Source organism: Saccostrea echinata, unplaced genomic scaffold (assembly GCF_033153115.1).
Source record: "Saccostrea echinata isolate AGI-Se365-2 ecotype Australia unplaced genomic scaffold, CSIRO_AGI_Sech_v1 ptg000030l, whole genome shotgun sequence".
In the NCBI taxonomy this organism is placed as follows: Eukaryota; Metazoa; Mollusca; class Bivalvia; order Ostreida; family Ostreidae; genus Saccostrea; species Saccostrea echinata.
The window spans coordinates 25,519,878-25,537,503 of NW_026889779.1; the positions used below are offsets into that span (position 1 = coordinate 25,519,878).

At 33.3% G+C, this 17,626-nt stretch overlaps 1 protein-coding gene across 3 annotated transcripts in view; it reads left to right on the top strand.

Moving 5' to 3' along the window:
- The first annotated feature begins 3,234 nt into the window (after positions 1-3,234).
- LOC133197587 (protein spire homolog 1-like) overlaps positions 3,235-17,626 on the top strand; it is a 32,105-nt gene continuing 17,713 nt past the window's right edge. For all 3 annotated transcript variants that reach the window (XM_061333692.1, XM_061333693.1, XM_061333694.1), the window contains exons 1-3: positions 3,235-3,580; positions 11,199-11,254; positions 15,983-16,192. In XM_061333692.1, coding sequence (XP_061189676.1) covers positions 3,316-3,580; positions 11,199-11,254; positions 15,983-16,192 — 531 coding nt within the window. In that variant the 5' untranslated portion in view covers positions 3,235-3,315. The remainder of the gene's footprint in view (positions 3,581-11,198; positions 11,255-15,982; positions 16,193-17,626) is intronic.

Consider the following 17,626-nt stretch of genomic DNA (forward strand, 5'->3'; position numbering starts at 1 on the left):
ATATTGAGAATCGAAAAGAGGGAAAACGCAAAGCATCTTGGTGAAATATCTCGATCCCGATTCAAATAAAATGACAAACATTGAACTTAAAAGAAATGGTTAAAAAATAATCATTCTTTCAACAAAGGTTATAAAGTCGTGCATATATAGAGGATATTCAATGTTTGTAGTTTAATCTGGAATTCTGTTTGCGAGTGGGACAGGGTTTTTTTTATTTTTCACGAGTGCGAAGCAAGATTTTGAATTTTCTGTTTATCATTACATTTTCTTTGGTTGCACACCTCTGTCTTTTCGTAACGCAGTATATCGTTTTCGACTGATACATAAAAAGATATATCTTTTAATGTATCAGTCGAAAACGATATATTAAAAAAAACAGCTTATAGAGACAAAAGGTTGACTTGGTCCTAGATTTTAAAAGAAAAAAAATGGACAAGGGGGGGGGGGGGGTCCATACCCCAAGTGCCTGTGGAATATTAACAACAATATGGAGAAGTCTGTATCAGGATGGTTTATTTGTGAAAGGAATGAAAATCGAGAGTTCTCCAGAACTTTTGATATTTTCAGAGTGAAAAAAAAATCACTTTTGATATTTTTCACTGCGAAAAATATCACTTTCAAAAAACATCACATTTATTCAGAGGATAATTTTCAGTATTTCACTGTTGAAAATGAAATTTAAAAAACTAAACCGAATTTAACTTATGAATTTCTTTAAAAGTAGTCAAGCATAGTATCGTTTTTTTGAAAGTGGGGGAGGGTCAACCAGAAAAAAAAATAATAAAAAAGACAACTTACATGTATCTTAAAACTTTGACAAGCAGAAAAAAAATGTCAAAACTCAGAAATCCTATTTCGTGTGACGGTGTTCAAAAAAGTGAGTGGGGCAACCGGCATTTTAATGAACATTTTCAACAGTAAAAGGTTATGTTTGGCAAAAAAAGGGGGGTACTACGTGTAGCCTCTAAAAGCACCCCTCTAACGCATGAGTTTAATTAAGAAAACACTGCATGCTGCTGAAGAAGGGCGTATAATGCAAATATGAAACTCGGAATTGTAAGATATATTAGTAGTCTGGACAAGATGAGAGGGTCAAATTAGCCTTAACTCTTGCGCATGCACGTGTCCTTCGCTCTGATTGGCTGTAACAAAGATATCAATAACTTTCTTGTTTTTGACCAAATACTTTGAAATTTAAAATGAAAGTTATGTATAATAAGGTTCTACAAAACGTTAAATGTATAAGAAATTTCTTGAAAACATGCACGTGTGCTGCAATTTGATTGACTGAAACCTTAAATGGATATAATTTAATTTTGGTTGTTACACGTCATTTGATTGGATAAAAAAAATTGGAATATATCGTATAACCTGGGTTGCCTACGCCACAATGACTTAAACATCAAAAACGTATCAATCCGCTTGACGTTACATTTAAAATACGTACAATTTGAAGGCATTTTTGAAGGAGGAATTGTCTTTTTTTATGGAATTAATGAATTTAATAGCTACCCAAGTTATACGGGTATAACCTGGGTTGGAACAGTTTACGCTTATTTTATAAACCGCTTCGCGGTTTATAAAGCGTAAACTGTCCCAACCCAGGTTATACCAGTATAAATAACTTCCTCGATTTTCAACAAAACAGGATGAAATTTAGAATATGAATAGGTCTATTTAGTTCTCACATCATGCTTTATCGAGTGCTGAATTCCGATTGGCTAATACTTTGTAGGCTGTAACTTTCTTACTATTCGATAGAATACTTTGAAAATTTAAGACATGTGCATATATTATAAGGCTCTATGAGAGTATAAATGGGAGAAATCTAGAAAATTCGCACAAACACATATTCTAAAATCTCATCAAGTTACCGAACAAGACGAAATTCAAAGTTGATAAGTTGGATTGGTTTGAACATATTTTATTGTAATTAATAAATACAATGGGATTGGGCACAAGTTCTGAAAACTTATTACGACCTCTCCCTACATGTAAATTACACATTTAAATCGTCACAGTTAAACATGAAGTTTTAAAGTATACAATAATTGCAAAAGTTTACAAAACGATGCATTTTGCTGATATATAGATACACTTAATTTTGTACCAATGCATATACTGATACATTAGTTAATGCTAACAAGGAAATCTACCAGAATGTTTAATAAATGATTGAACAAAAGAAAAGAGACGTTCATTTTCTGCATTTTCTTAAGTTAGATAATAGAGGTATCATCAAAAATTAATACTAGGACCATAGGGGCTTGTCTTCCGGATTGTTAAATGTAAAATAAATTTTGAAAAATTTGAATCTTCTTTAAATACACTTAAAAGTTTTAAAAATAGAGATTCTGACACTTTCAGTCAAGAAAAAGACGTACCACACCTATAGAGTTTATGTATATAGGCGTGGTACGTCTTTTTTAAACGTGGTTTTTCTTGACTGAAAGTGTCAGAATCTCTATTTTAACAACTTTTAAGTGTATTTAAAGAAGATTCAAATTTTTAAAATTTATTTTACATTTAACAATCCGGAAGACAAGCCCCTGTGGCTCTCATGTAGTGTATAGGTTGGGTAAGGAAAATTTTTGTTTATAAAATTCAAAAATTATATTTCTTTGTTTGATTTTTTTATGTTTAGTGTGTGTTACCCGGTTTGGGAAATTTCATGTAGTATTGTTACTTTGTTGGACATGGCCGTAGGAACCGGGGAGGGGGGGGGGCAATAATTTTGCCGATATATAGAATACTATAGAAAACTTAGGTACTATATATGCTTGTGCCCCCTCAATAAAAACGTCTGATGACCTTTTTTATTTTTATTTATTTATTTTTTTTGCTTGTCAAAGAATTTTGGTAGTTGATAGTGCCCCCCAACTGAAAATTTTGGCTGTGCCCCCCTCCAAACTGAAATTACTTCCTACGGGCCTGTTGAAGTAGGAAGATTAATATACAAGTTAACACAAATATTGTATATGATAAGATTTGTGTTTAAACTAAGATTTTGTCCTTCTACAAAAACTGTGTAGGCTACATGTACATTTTATGAGGTTTGTTGTCGTATTCATGAAGCTTATCACTTTCGATATTTTCTTACTAACTTACTCAAAGTATCTTTTAAATTATTAAGTAGTGCTCATGATCAAGAAAGACAAATCTTGGTCCACCTAAATCAGTCCTGTCAACTGCTCAGTCAGGCGATTCAATTTCGAGTTGTCCCCCGTGGTAATTTGTTTCACCTGTCCACATTCGGAACTCGCTCACCGCTCATGTTACTTCAAAGCAAAGCGTAGCCATGACTTGTTTAGGATCATGGCCCAACTTTTACCAACTGATTCTAGGGATATATCAGAAGATCCACTTAGTTTAGAGGAAATTTTAACCGTGTTTAATAATCCTATTAATGAGGAGCAAGCTTGGGCCGTTTGTCATCAATGTGCAAATTACTTTTTGTTGGATACAGCACGGCGTACATTTCGTGATTTATACACACATGGAATACGGTCCGTTAGAATTAAAAAGGATGGGGACGTGATCATAGACGCTACAGAGGTGGCTTTACCCAAGGTACCTCAAGGTTAGTATAATAAATGGAAATCACGTAAATGTCTCTCTCTAACCATCTTTCCAGGTATTTTGTGAGTACAGATGCAAGTATCCATTGACATGATTGAAAATGCTTTTTTTTTTAATTAATAAAAATTACTTTGAAATTTTTATTTCTTTGGCCATTGCATCTTGTGCTTGGAGATGACATTGTTAAAAAAAAAGCAATGTTTTGGGTTGTCATGTATCATATATAGGGACATTTCTCCTTTTATGACTATTGTTAATTGTCAAAAGCTGACAGTCTTACAATCAAGATAATTATTGGGAAGGTGTCAATTTTTCTATAGGGTTTTAAATAATTTTAGTTAATACAGGCATAATTAGGGGGTTATTATCCCAAACAGTGCACTTGCCAATTGTCGGCATATCCTTTAAAAACATAAGAAAGTCATTTTGGAGTTCATTTTCAGCATTAAAACGACAATCCTTTCACAAGCCTCTCACAATAAATTGATTTGATTGAAAATATCCAGATATGTTAGAATGATTAAACTAAGTGATTTTATAATCAGGAGTAGTTTGAGCCTTGGGTATGCAATGAAATTCTTTTGATGTCACGAATGACTGAATTTTAGCGTAATTTCCACCGTATTTCTATTCCTCTTTTATCATAACAAATCTTGCATCAGTATTGTGTACTGAGTATTTGTTGGTAGTTATTCATAGCCTTCTAAATGTTGCCAGCATTAATATAAGTCCATTCTAATTATTGTATTGTGTAGATAGAACATTTTCTATTTTTAGTTTGTATTCATAAAGGTTCAAGAATGTTTTCATTAACATTTATTTCTAGAGGATTTTGTAAATCTTACTAGTATGTCATTTATGAATATCATTTGTAAATTTTAAGTTGATTTCGATGACTGTCGTAATTATGGTTGTGTGCTATTATTGGTCTAGGGAGAGACATACTATAATCAAACAAAGCTTCTTATCCTGTTTTAATCCATCAGAACAAAGGGTGTACATCTGCACAATGCCTGTGTTTGTTTATCTCTCCTTTGAATATAGAGAAAAAATGTGTTTGAAGTTTGATAAGAAAAAGCTCTTTCAGGATTTCCTATATAAATGAGTGCATTGGAAATCCCAGCAGCTACCTAGTATATATACATAATTTCACAGATAGGGTACCTGACTATCAATGCAATCGTTAAATGACCTGGAATGTGCACAGACTTGCAATTTTTAAAATCAATATCGTTACTGGTAGATGCATGTTTAATTCAGCTTGGACATTTAAAACATATGTAGAGAAATGGGCATTATTTGACTGCCTTGATAGTGTATGAAAATTATGAAATGTTTAATTTCTATGCTTTGGGGGGGGGGGGGGGGGGAGAGAAAAAGTCTGGTTTTGGAGGAGCATTATTTGACCTAAAGGTCACACTTTGTTGCTTTATTGTATTTTTCTACTTTTGGTACTGTATTGAACAGAAAAACATGATGAAAGGCATTAATAGCTTAAGAAAAATTTACCTATATGATGAAGAATTTAAAGTTCTACGCTCCGTATTGTTAAATATGTCATCTTAAGAATTGGGGAATGAATCATTTCAAGCAGGCTTTAAGCATTTGTGTGTTTTGGCAGGCAGAAATAATTAATGCAGGTAGATCTTTTGTTAAGGAGCGAGTCAGGCATTGATAATATAACGGGTACATCCCACTACGCCATAGCAGCAATTCTGGATTCTCTGACATGCTAAGTGTGGGCCGACAGGAATGCAGTGGAATATTAATGATTTTTGGCTCTTTCCACATATATGACAATTACAACACTTATAATCTTCCAAGTTTATCTAGATGTATGAATAATACAAGAAAGATTAGCTAAAATGTAGTTGGCTGATTAAAGTTCATGTAGTATTTTTTCATTTATGGTAATATTAACTATAGTCTGAATATATTACCCTTAGATATAGCTGTTATCTGCCTTCTAGTTTTATAATTATATACACATCCCATAAAAAGCTGGTACTATAAAAATAAGGCATGATCTTGCTGTTATTTTACAATAAATTACCTTTAATTGCATATATATTCATTTTGGTAAACGTATAAAAATTATTTAAAAAAAAAATGCTAGCTGGTCTCTGCTTTACTAATTGTTCCTTCATTATGTTTGTTGATTTATGTGTACTTTGATATATATATATACCATATTTGTATATATTTTAGTAAGCATCCTCTCTATTTATGTATTTGAGACTCATCCATCCAAGTATTGTGAACCTATAGTGGTCTTCCTAATGCAGGGTAAAGGCAACAATTTGGTGTGGGGGTTAGTTTCACCATACAATCCCCCACATGCTGTTGTGGCTGGGTCTACCTGTCAAATGGGTGAGACATCTTGTTAACCTTCAGAATAACTAATAATAGATTTTATGCCACTACAAGCCAGGTGTATAGAACCTGTTCACTGCAGACATTACTTTTTTCTAAACAACAGTATTTAGGTTGTAAGTTATAAGCTATAAAGTCACTGGTCAAGAATTTTATACCAGATTTTTAGAAAGAATATAACATTTGGGTATATATAATATTTAAACATTAAATCACTTTTATATGTGTTTAAGGAGAACTGTTTTTCCTGAAATCCTTTTATAAGTCTTCTGATAACAGCATCCATGTATTAAAAATATGAAGTTAAATTTACTTCCCATAACCTTGAGGAATCCAAGGTTTCTTTCACTTTAATTGTCTTTAAAAACAAAAATGTACAAGTTCAATATTTTTGGAATAAAGGTGATCAATTACTTTTATATGGCATGTGTATTTCAGTAACATGATAAATTGAGTAAATACCTGTGCTAGTGAATTTATGAGCGGGAGTCACCTAACCTTTGTCAAGATCAATTGTACAAGGAATGTTGTAGGATTTTTTTTGTTTGAAGTAAGGGTGGACACAAGAACTTTATGGGATACAACAAAGTTTAAAAAAAAATTAGTTTTTCATCAACTTTAACCAAAAAAAAAAAAAAAAAGAGAGAGAGATCACCTTCAATATGTTCAAGGACATGTTCTAGCTAGCTTATGTTAAAAACTTAATGTCTTGTCAGATCAGTTTTTGATGATCTGACTTTCCTCTTTGACTGGTGTTCATCAGCTCTATACATAATGAGAGTGCTAGTTACAACAATGGTATCTGTCTGATGTGCTGTAAATCTCTCTCTCTCTCTCAGTGCATATCTCATCACTGCAATTATTAGAAGGGTTTGAACTGTAACTGATAAAGAGAAGGTCTGCATTATAAAGGAGAGAGAATAAGAAATATTTTATTTGTTTACAGTTTCTCTCATTTACAGACAAGGACATCAATAATTGACAATTCTTTACATGCTGCAGAACAGGGCAATCAATTATAAATAACAGGTGCCCTAACTCCAGAAGACATTGATTAAAATTGATTGATTCACATTTACATAAAACTTGTGGCTTTTATTGGGTAAAGATAAGTTAAAAGCCCATAACAGTAGTATCTAGTGGGACATTGGGGAGATTGTTAAGAGGTGTTGCTGGGTAGATGGCGACCTAATCACTGCTCTGTCCCTGTATGTAATAGTGCTGAGGACAGCTGACTGTCAGATCACACCATACAATCAAATAAATGTCAGACTGGGAAATTGCTGCTAGACTACATTGCTAAATATTGATTACCTTACCGTTAACAGTTACTCTTTGGCTGAAAACAGCTTCTTCTCATAACCCCTCCACCCCCTGCTAATCTCCCACCTCTGAGTGATTAGTAAAGGGGGCCAGACACTAAAGTCAAATAACAAAAAATACTACATGACCTATTTGCTAGATATGCATTGGGAATTTCCAAAGATACTTACATGTATATCTTTATTGATAACTAGGCACAAAACTCACCTATCCTAAGTCCAGTTGATGCCTTAGCACAAAACTCACCTATCCTAAGTCCAGTTGATGCCTTAGCACAAAACTCACCTATCCTAAGTCCAGTTGATGCCTTAGCACAAAACTCGAAGAAATTATAGCTTGTCTGGAATTCTAATTTTTTTAAAACTATCTAATAGCCATTACTAAAATGTTTTGACGATTAGTCTGCCTGACCAAAAAGTTACAGTCCTTGGGTATTTGCATGGATAGGAATTTCTTTATAATATCTCTCTCTCTCTGAAAATTTCAATTATTTGGAAATTTTTTTTTGATTTTTTGAATAGTGAATAGAGAATATTTTGGTTATGAATTGGCCCAGAGAAAATTATTGTAATAGAACCATGGTTGTGTGTTTTTATAATTTGTCATTCCCCTGATTCAACACAATAGAGCCTAGATAAAGAATTTGGTAATACCTGTATTTCAAAGTATGTCTGTTTATTTTTTATATATTCATCATTTAACCATGCATTCCCTGAATAAGAAAAGATCTAAGAAACTGTATACCCTTTAGGATGAAGTTTGTGTAATTGTACATTAAGAATATTTTTACAAAACATCGCTAAAATGATTTGCAAAGGTCCATGATCCTTTGTGCCAAGTGGGGCAGAAAATTCCTGACTTGACTAGTCAGTCTGAGTGACCAGCTGATTATGATCAGATAGATGGAGGACATGACTCACTCCCTAATACATCATATCAGGGACGTGCATGTATCACAATTTGATGGTAACAGGACTGCAGAGGTCCCTAATATACAAGAGAAGTACTTATTATATTAATCCTATTTAGCTACCTAGATCCTTGTCCTCTAAGAAGGAATAAACATCATAGATCTGTCAATGCGGTGCATATACCAATCAGTGGTATTATCCCAAATGATGATAATCAGGCGTAAATGTGTTAAATTTGTTATTCTCAAACAATCTAACGGTCTAATCCCCATTATAATCTGCACAATGAAAATAACAAATTATCGTTAAATAAAAATTTCGGTAGAATTAATTATTACTCTCTGGTCAAATTCATAAAACAGTGGCATAGCTAGGCAAAAATAATGTGAATGCTTTTCTGACTGCAGGGGTTCTGGTGCCAAATTACCCCCCCCCCCCCCCCCTCAGCGGCGGGTCCAGGTGGAAGAATACCTGGGAAGCTCACAAAATATCTCTAGAAATGTCTAGGAGTGTTAGAATGGGTCTAAAAACATAGTACAATTAAAACAAATTATGTTCAAATAATATAACAATTTATTGAAATACAGTCAAACCTTGTTATCTCGAACTTCATGGGACCAAGAAAATACTTCAAGATATCCGAGGATTCGAGATATCCAGGGTAAAATACTTAAGAAATAAGCATTTGGGACTTTAAAATCACTTTGACATATGCATGGTATTCGAGATATCTGTGTTCAAGATACCGAAGTTCAATTGTATATTCTTTCATCAAAGTGTTTTGTATTTTTTGTTAATTTATCAATTTATTTATTATTGATTTTTTTGGAGGGTGGGGTGATTGTGGATGCTTTGGCATACAAGCATACATGGTACCTACACCACTGTAAAATCTGATTGCACAGTAGAACATATGTAAATGTAATCTTTAGCCAGACATATTAGGTTTATATTGTTTGTCAGTGATCAATTCTAGTTTACAGTGAGTTCCAACTATTCTTCAGTATAACAGTCATAAATGATGCACTGGATAAGTCTGCACTTAGAATGGTTTTGCTCCTAATTTTGGCATAGCTCTATATCTTAATTACTGTCCAAACCTTTGCTTCAAAACTTGTAGAGTCCAGACCTGTAAAAGGAAGCTTTACATGTGACTAAAATAAAGGTGAAGGTCGGTGCTGGATAAAATGAATGTCTGTCATGTGTAAAGGTTAATAATGGTCAAATACAGTTGTTACCTGCATGTGGAGCATAGTATTAAAAAAGATTGGGGGTCAAGAAGTGCAGATGAAATGTAGAAACTTAATCTACAATATATCACATTTACCTGTCAGCTATTAAATTGAAAATATGTTGCCCTGTGTTCTGAGTTCATGTAAAACAACAGACAGATGTGTCCATGAATTTAGAAGACTCATTATACATGTAGTTTGTAAATATATAACATGCAGAGGCCTTAGGTATATTGCTATTAACAAATCTCCAAAATGAGTCTGATTTTTTGCTGGAATTATTTTAGATATCAATTTTCCATACACACTGATATTAATTGTCATATATTGATGAAATACTTAAAGAGTAATGAAGGGACCCCTCCTTCATTCAGGCTAGTTTAAGCATTTATACATTCCATTCTGAATTGTTTGGGTTTATACTTTACTGGGGGATTAAACACAGAGTCAATGTGTATTGAAAACTTGGTCTGAAATTTATCTCCACATGTGTTTTATTGGAATTCTTTGGAATAAGTCCAATTGATTTCAACACATCTATCTTGACAATTGACTTTTTTGAATTCTCTTTGGACCACAGGAAATTTAAATGGAGAATGCCAAAATTCCTTTGCATAATAGCCTACATATATCAAGTGTTTAAGGCTAGTCATCTGATATCAGTACTTCTTGAAAGAGTTAAGGAAATGAAGGTACCACATTGAAAAACATTTTACAACATAATTGTACAATTTAGTACCAGGTACTTATTGTAGAATTACAAACTAATTAATATTAAAACATCAGGAGATTTGATGCTCTCTGATTGTTCCAGGTGATCTTTTCTGAGATATACACCTCAGAGAAAATTCATCCCAGTCTGAAGTGAAAAAGGGGGGGGGGGAGGCATGCATGCAGTGGAGATTATGGCATCATTGATTTGTCTATTGTTTAACAATAAAGTATTTAGGGTACATTCTGTTGAGTTTGTTCAACAAATAAGATACAGAGAGTACCAATTACAAAGTTTGATAATTTTAAAATAAAATTGATGTTGACTTGGTTTTGGCCTCGGGCAACCAATTCCGAACCAGGTCATAAGTCAGAAGGGTGTTTTTTTTTTTCTAGACCAAAATCAATTTTGACAGAATTTGATAATTGTATAATTTCATGCTTTGTTAAATAAATCTCAAGGAATAAAAATATGCAGATTAAAAATTTATGCATTTCATAATTAAACCTTTTTTTAATGTTGTATTAGATTCTTCATATGGTGAATTTAGACTTTATAGTCAAGGACATTGCAAAATATTTCTCTAAAGCTTTCTCATTAGCATATGATTTAGAGCTATTTTGATTTGAGTGAAAAATGGAGTATTTTATCTAGTTTTCATTTTAATGGCCACTGTGAATTATTAGGCCTAAAAATCCTAAACTGATTATTCAGACTAAGTCTTCTATTTCCTTAGAACTTTGCAGATGAAATATATTGCATGTCCAAAACTTTTTAATTATTAATAACTTTCTTCTTCAAATTATGCAATTAATGCAACTTGACTAAAAGTTATGCATTTTGAATACAAAAATGGTTTAAAAAATATTTGAACATGTTGATTGTATTCAAAATTGGCTTTGTGGAGTTGTATAATGTTGTTAAAGTCTCCTGCTAATGGATGTTTGTCATAAGTATTTATGTATTTAAATTAAAACACTTGCTTTATTAATTGCTCATAAACTTCCTGACAAATAAATCAACCTACAAATGACTTACAGAATCTTTTTTATTCATTTTTTTTTTCAGTTCATAGAAGAAACTCGGTGACAGGGAAAGACATAAAAGTGGTTACAGAAAGTGATGTAAGTATAACAAGGGCAACGCAAAGCGGACCATCCCATCTCAAAAACGAACATTGATCCCGATGTAAATTATTACTAGCATGATACTATATCCCTTCCAACTTCATTGCAAGGGGATAACAAATGGGCTACCTGGTGAAACATAATGAGCTGGTGGCCCATAAAGCACCACCCATTTAAAAAAGTCAAGTAGGTGACCCTTGTTAGTACATGTATACTATCAAATGGACAACTGATGATGATTCTAAAGATAGATAGTGAAAAAAACTACAATCTTGCTATTCCAGTTACATATGATGTATATGACCAAGTAACATTATTTCCAAGTTCATGTCCCTTATGATAAAGTGTTTAACTACTCCCCTCCCCTAATATCCAGGTACCAGAAAATCTACCCAGCTTATCCTATTGTCAATATCTAGATGTTGACATTGAAATATACCAAAACGATTCCATGGAAATATCAAATTAATAAAAAAAAAAGTTGGGCCTGTTTAATTAATATGTATTTTCTGTAGGGCAGTGAAGATTGTTGACATTTTATTCTGTCCATGCTCACCATTGGCCAAGTTATCAGAGTTTCCTGAGATAAATTCCTCCTCAATGGTGATGATTGCTAGATGATTTGTTGACATTGTTCAGGCCTGATAAAGTATACATGGTGACAGGATCATTGCTACTAATTCTTTGGTTCTCCTAACTAAGGCTCCAAATGTGTGGTTCTCCAAACTATATACATGTTGTGTCATATGTTGAACAAGGCATCTCTTAATTTGTTTTGATGGCTCTTTGAGTTCTTCAGTGTATATAAATAGGATTTTAAATTTCTATTATATATCCCAATTTCTTGTTTTTAATTGGAGGATGTGCATTTAATTCATGATAGAAATTTTGTATATATGCTATTGTAAATTTTCTTTGAGTATATTCTTGCATTGCTATATAAATGTATTGTTTGCTTTACTGTGGGAATTTCAATACTGTACATCAAATGTGACTTTAAGAGGTGTAATTAAAACCCCCATTTGAACAAGAACACAAATTGACAATGGATGACCTGACCTTATTTTCTGCTATAAATAAGATTAAAATCTTTCTCACCATCTTTCTTTCCTTTGGATAATATTTCAGGACAAATTAACTCTTACAGTACCCTTTAATGAAAACAGAATCTTGTGTAACTCCGATCTTACGAATCTGTATTCATTGTACATGTTTGATCTACATGAAACATGACTGTGAATGCCTATTGTGGCTGAAGACATGGAGCCTTGCTTGTAAACAGATCTTGTGGAATTGACCCAGGGGTCATACAAAGTATAATTAACACAGACATGACAGAGACAGGTTTTATTTAGTGGTCTTAAAAGGCCGCAAATGTCAAAATATGGTTCAGCGATTTGACTGCAAGGATTAGCTTTTAAAAACTGACATCTAAGTACCAATTTCTTGCAATAAATGACCATCCATAGACAAAAGGCTACAGCAAGCTAACACAGACAGTTAGGAAAACTATGGCAACACAAATTATAGCAACCCACCAGTAATTTTCATGAATAGCCCCAATGTCTCGGAGAAATGCATATGAATTTCCTCTTCTACATTGTTCTATTTCATATAGCTTGTTGAACTGTCAAGAAGTGCTAGACTTTATTGTCATACAGTATGCATACACCCTTATCACCTAAAGACATGAGTATTTTACAACCCAGTGTACTTTAAACCTGCCAAACAAGCCTAAAATGTGTGAAGTAATTGTCCTCAACTAAACAACTACTGTAGAATTGGTATCATGTGACACTTATTTTGATACAGAGTTAGTCATCTATATGTATGTATTGCTGGTTAACTACTATATTACTAACTTCTTTCAGTGATGTGGTCAAGCTAACTGTTAGACAGTTATAACTGGTCCACTTTGTCCCTGATTCTGTGGTTTGTGGTCACCCCACGTAGTGTCCTGTACACTGACCAATTATTAAAGGTTTATTTTCCCCAGCTGTGCAGCTCTACATCTTGACACTGGTACATCAGTATTAAAAGTGGTCATTGTCTCAGTTATATTGCCTGTGTATCTAACACACCATAAGTCATAACCATAAACTACTGGTATTCAAACCTTGATTGTAATACAGAAGAGGTGAAAAGGGATAGTCTAAAAGGGTTCAAAACCATAAAAAGTTCAAGGGAGATAAGTATATATGTTTGTGAATTGTCATTTCCCCTTGCTTTTAATTTTTAATTTCGTTTATCTTTAGTGTCAAATGAATTATTAATTTATTTTGGTTTAAAGTTTGAAAATGAAGGAAATAAATGTGTGAAGTTATATATATGCAATAATCAAAACATTGACATCAATTAAGTGTAATTTCTTCTGCTTTGATATTTCATTCTGAGACACTTCAGCCAAGAAACTATGTCTTACATGATGGAGAAATACTCATAAAAGAAATATGTAGATCATATCACACCAGTGTGAAGTATAAAGATTTATATTAGTTTAGTAGCTGTAGAAATTGACTTTATATTAAGGAGAAGCTAGAGGCAATGATGTCTCAATTTAGAAAGCAAACATGTTTTGTGGGAACACAAAAGGTCAAAGGAGGGCTATTTGCTTTTCATTTGTGCTAGATAATTTCACTTTTTCCAAGACATTTGACAAGTTTGAAATATCCTAGGATGTGAATAAAGAATATTTTTTAAAAAGGTAATAGGATTGCATTTTCTTCATTGTTGGACATTCAGAATTTAAGCCTCTTTTGACCATACACTAGGAGATAGCGGTCACCTTTAGAATACTAAGTGGATTTAACACTGCAGAGAAAATTAGCCTTTCTTTTCTTGATATACACTTGTATGTAAACTTTCATCTAAATAAACCTTTGTATACATGTCATTTAACCTAAATCTTCTAATGACAGCCTGGTTCCAGTTATATTCTACAGAAATATTCTTTTTATAATTTACGAACTTGGTCCTTACACCTGTTTTTATCTCTCTATGCATATTATAGCTGTCAAGTGAGAGCTGTGCTACATGTTTGTACCAGTATGTACACATAAAAAACTAGTATTGCCTTAGTATATCCCAAGATTTACCATGGCCACAACTGTTTTCATCATGTTTATGTATGCAACAATTCTTCAGGAAATATATTTATTTAACTAATCCTTGATTTATTATTTTTATTCCGAAGTTTGTTTAGTTTCTATTTCCTAGGCATGCTAAGTGATAAAATCTGTAAGCTATATGTCTTAAAAACATATTACATAATCTCAATAAGGCAAGTGTTGCTCCCCTCCAAGTTTGGTGACAAATCCTTAGAAAAGGGAACCAGGGGGCAAAGCAATAGAGACATTTAAAACCGTTAACATGACCAAGTAACAGAATTACGTAATACAAACATCTTGACCTCTCACCTGAAGCTCACACATTCCGGTATTCCTTGTCAAAATCTTTGTGTGTTTTTGATCATAATAGATATTAAGTTTTACCTTGATTTGACAAACCAGGGAAAACTTTTGGTATTCCAAATTTAACGATCGATTTAATCAAAGTGAATATTTATTACCGGTACATGAAGTATGTTTTTTTACTACAGATTAATTGATGAATATTTTTAAACCCGATTGACGAGGGTAAAGATCAACATAATATTTTTAATTGGCATTCATATTAGTATTGTTTTTTTGTAGCACAAATTTCTTTGATGAAACATTAGACTGTATCAATTAATTATGCATTACTGGGATTAACTCATTTATGATAAATTATAATCAAGGTTAGACAGAGGTTACAGCTGATCTACTTGATATTTCTTGCATGTTTAGTAAAACTCACCTTGTAAAGTGTGTATAATTGCATGTATCATTGTATGTATACGATACTTTTCTAACTAGTGTTAGCAGTTAAACCCTTTACTAGTTCATTCTGTGCTGTATTGTACAGGCCTTGATTAGTTCATGCTGATCTGCTATGTTTACAGGCCTTGATTGGTTCATGCTTTGACTTTATAAGTTCATGCTGTGCTATGTTTTATAGGCTTCAATTGGTTTATGCTCTGCCTTATTTTACAGGCCTTGATTGGTTTATGTTATGCTGTGTCTTGCATGACTTGATTTGTTCATGCTATGCTGTATTTTACAGGCCTTGATTTTTTTCATGCTTAGCCTTGTTTTACAGGTCCTGATTGGTTCATACAATGATGTGTTTGATGGGTCTTGATTGGTTCATTTTATGCCTTGTTTTACAGGCCTTGATTGGTTCATACTATGCTGTGTTTCACAGGCCTTGAATTGGTTCATACTATGCTGTGTTTCACAGGCTTGATGGGTTCATGCTATTATGTGTTCTATATACCTTGATTGGTTCATGCTATGCTGTGTTTTACAGGCCTTGATGGGTTCATGCTATGCTGTGTTCTACAGGCCTTGATTGGTTTATGCTATGCCGTGTTTTACAGGCCTTGATTGATTCTTGCTGTGCTTTGTTTTACAAGCCTTCAATAGTTCATGCTAATCTATATTTTACAGGCCCGATTTGTTCATGCTATGCAATGCATTACAGATATTGATTGGTTCATGCTATGAGCCTTGATGGGCCCTTGCTATACTTTGTTTTACAAGCTTTAATTAGTTTTTGCTATGCTGTATTTTACAGGCCCTAATCTGTTCATGCTACGCTGTGTTTTACAGATATTGATTGATTCATCTCTACCTTGTTTTACAGGCAATACAGGCCCTGGGAGTGGTTATCTACCATGCCCTGGATTATGGACTCCAAGAGTCTGAGGAGCGACATCTCAGTCACAACCTTGAACATCTTCTTGAGGTCATGATAAATCCGGATGAGGAGGATGATGAGGAATTACAGAATGCGTGTGATGAGGGGATAGAGAAAGATGCCAAGGAGGGATACACATTTGCAGACATTATTGTGGTAGGTAGCACTGCAGCTCTCATTCAGGATTCCCAACACATCATCACAATTTTCCTGTAATAAAAAAATAAAAACATACTTTTATCTCATCATTAAAAAAAATCATGAGAAGATAGATGGACTGCTGTTGTCTATGAGTGTCTTGTGGAGGGGTGGACAATTCCGATATTGCTGGTCCACACTACAGAGTAAATCAGGATTATAACTCACTACCAGTTATGTGAGTTAACTCACTCATATGTCCACAGTAGGATGACATAGCATCATATGTCCACAGTAGGAAGACTTACTAGTAGGAAGATGTCAAATGTCCACAGTAGGATGACTTAATGTCATACGTCCACAGTAGGATGACATTCCATCATATGTCCACAGTAGGAAGACTTACCATAATTCCCACCTGTAGTGTTGGTTGACTTAAACTAGATTCTTACAATGTGAACTGCATGTGTAGAACAAAGTTTTACCTACTATAAGAATTAAGGCATTGACACAGTGTGAATTAAGTACAAATTTAATCCAGGTTAAGTTAAACAGCTAAACCCAGTATGGACTGGCCTTGAATTTTACAGGAGCCTTTTGTTTGAAACTTGTCTCAGCTCAAAATTCATTCATTGCCTCAAAGAGTGGTGAAAATCTAAATGTACCTCATAGATGAAAGAGATTTCAGTATTTTTGTTTCATTCAACACAGATCAGTCAAATGATAAAGAACCCAACAAAATTACTAGATAATAACAACAAATGTAAAAGACAGATCTCATGGACGGAGTAAGGACAACTATTAAACAAGTTCAAAGAAAAACATCCTTTTTGATATCAATACTATAAGACCCCTAAGTTTTTGTAAAGGACAGTTGTCAAACCTTACTACCCACACCTGAGCAAACAGGATATCATTTTAGAATTACTAAAATCACAACTTCATAATAGTTAGTTTTTCATGATGGTTCTAGAGTTTGTAAATACATCAGGAGGAAGCTGAGATGAGTCGAAAGTTTTAAATTAAATATATATTTAAGATAAGAGGAAGGTGATCCTCACCCCTCCCCCAATTTGATAAGAAAACTTACCTATTGATATTTTGTCTGGGTTTTCAGTTTAAGTGTTTTTAATCAAAAGTTTGAAGAAGATTAGCTTTATGATAGATATTTGGTCTAAATTTCTTTTTACATTTAACTCATATAAACTGTAGGAGTGAATGTTGTGTAGAAATTGATATGAGATGAATGTGTGATTGAACAAACAAAATTGAAAGTGACAGGTGTTTTGTTATTCAGGTCCATCAGGTAAAATAAGTGCACTTGACTATCAGGAATAATGTTTGGACTTCCAAATATACTTCTTTATAGTGTTGACCAGTGAGAGGAAAAAAACATTTACAATAAATAACATTACCAAGCATTAATGACAGAGTGTATATTTTGAAGCACAG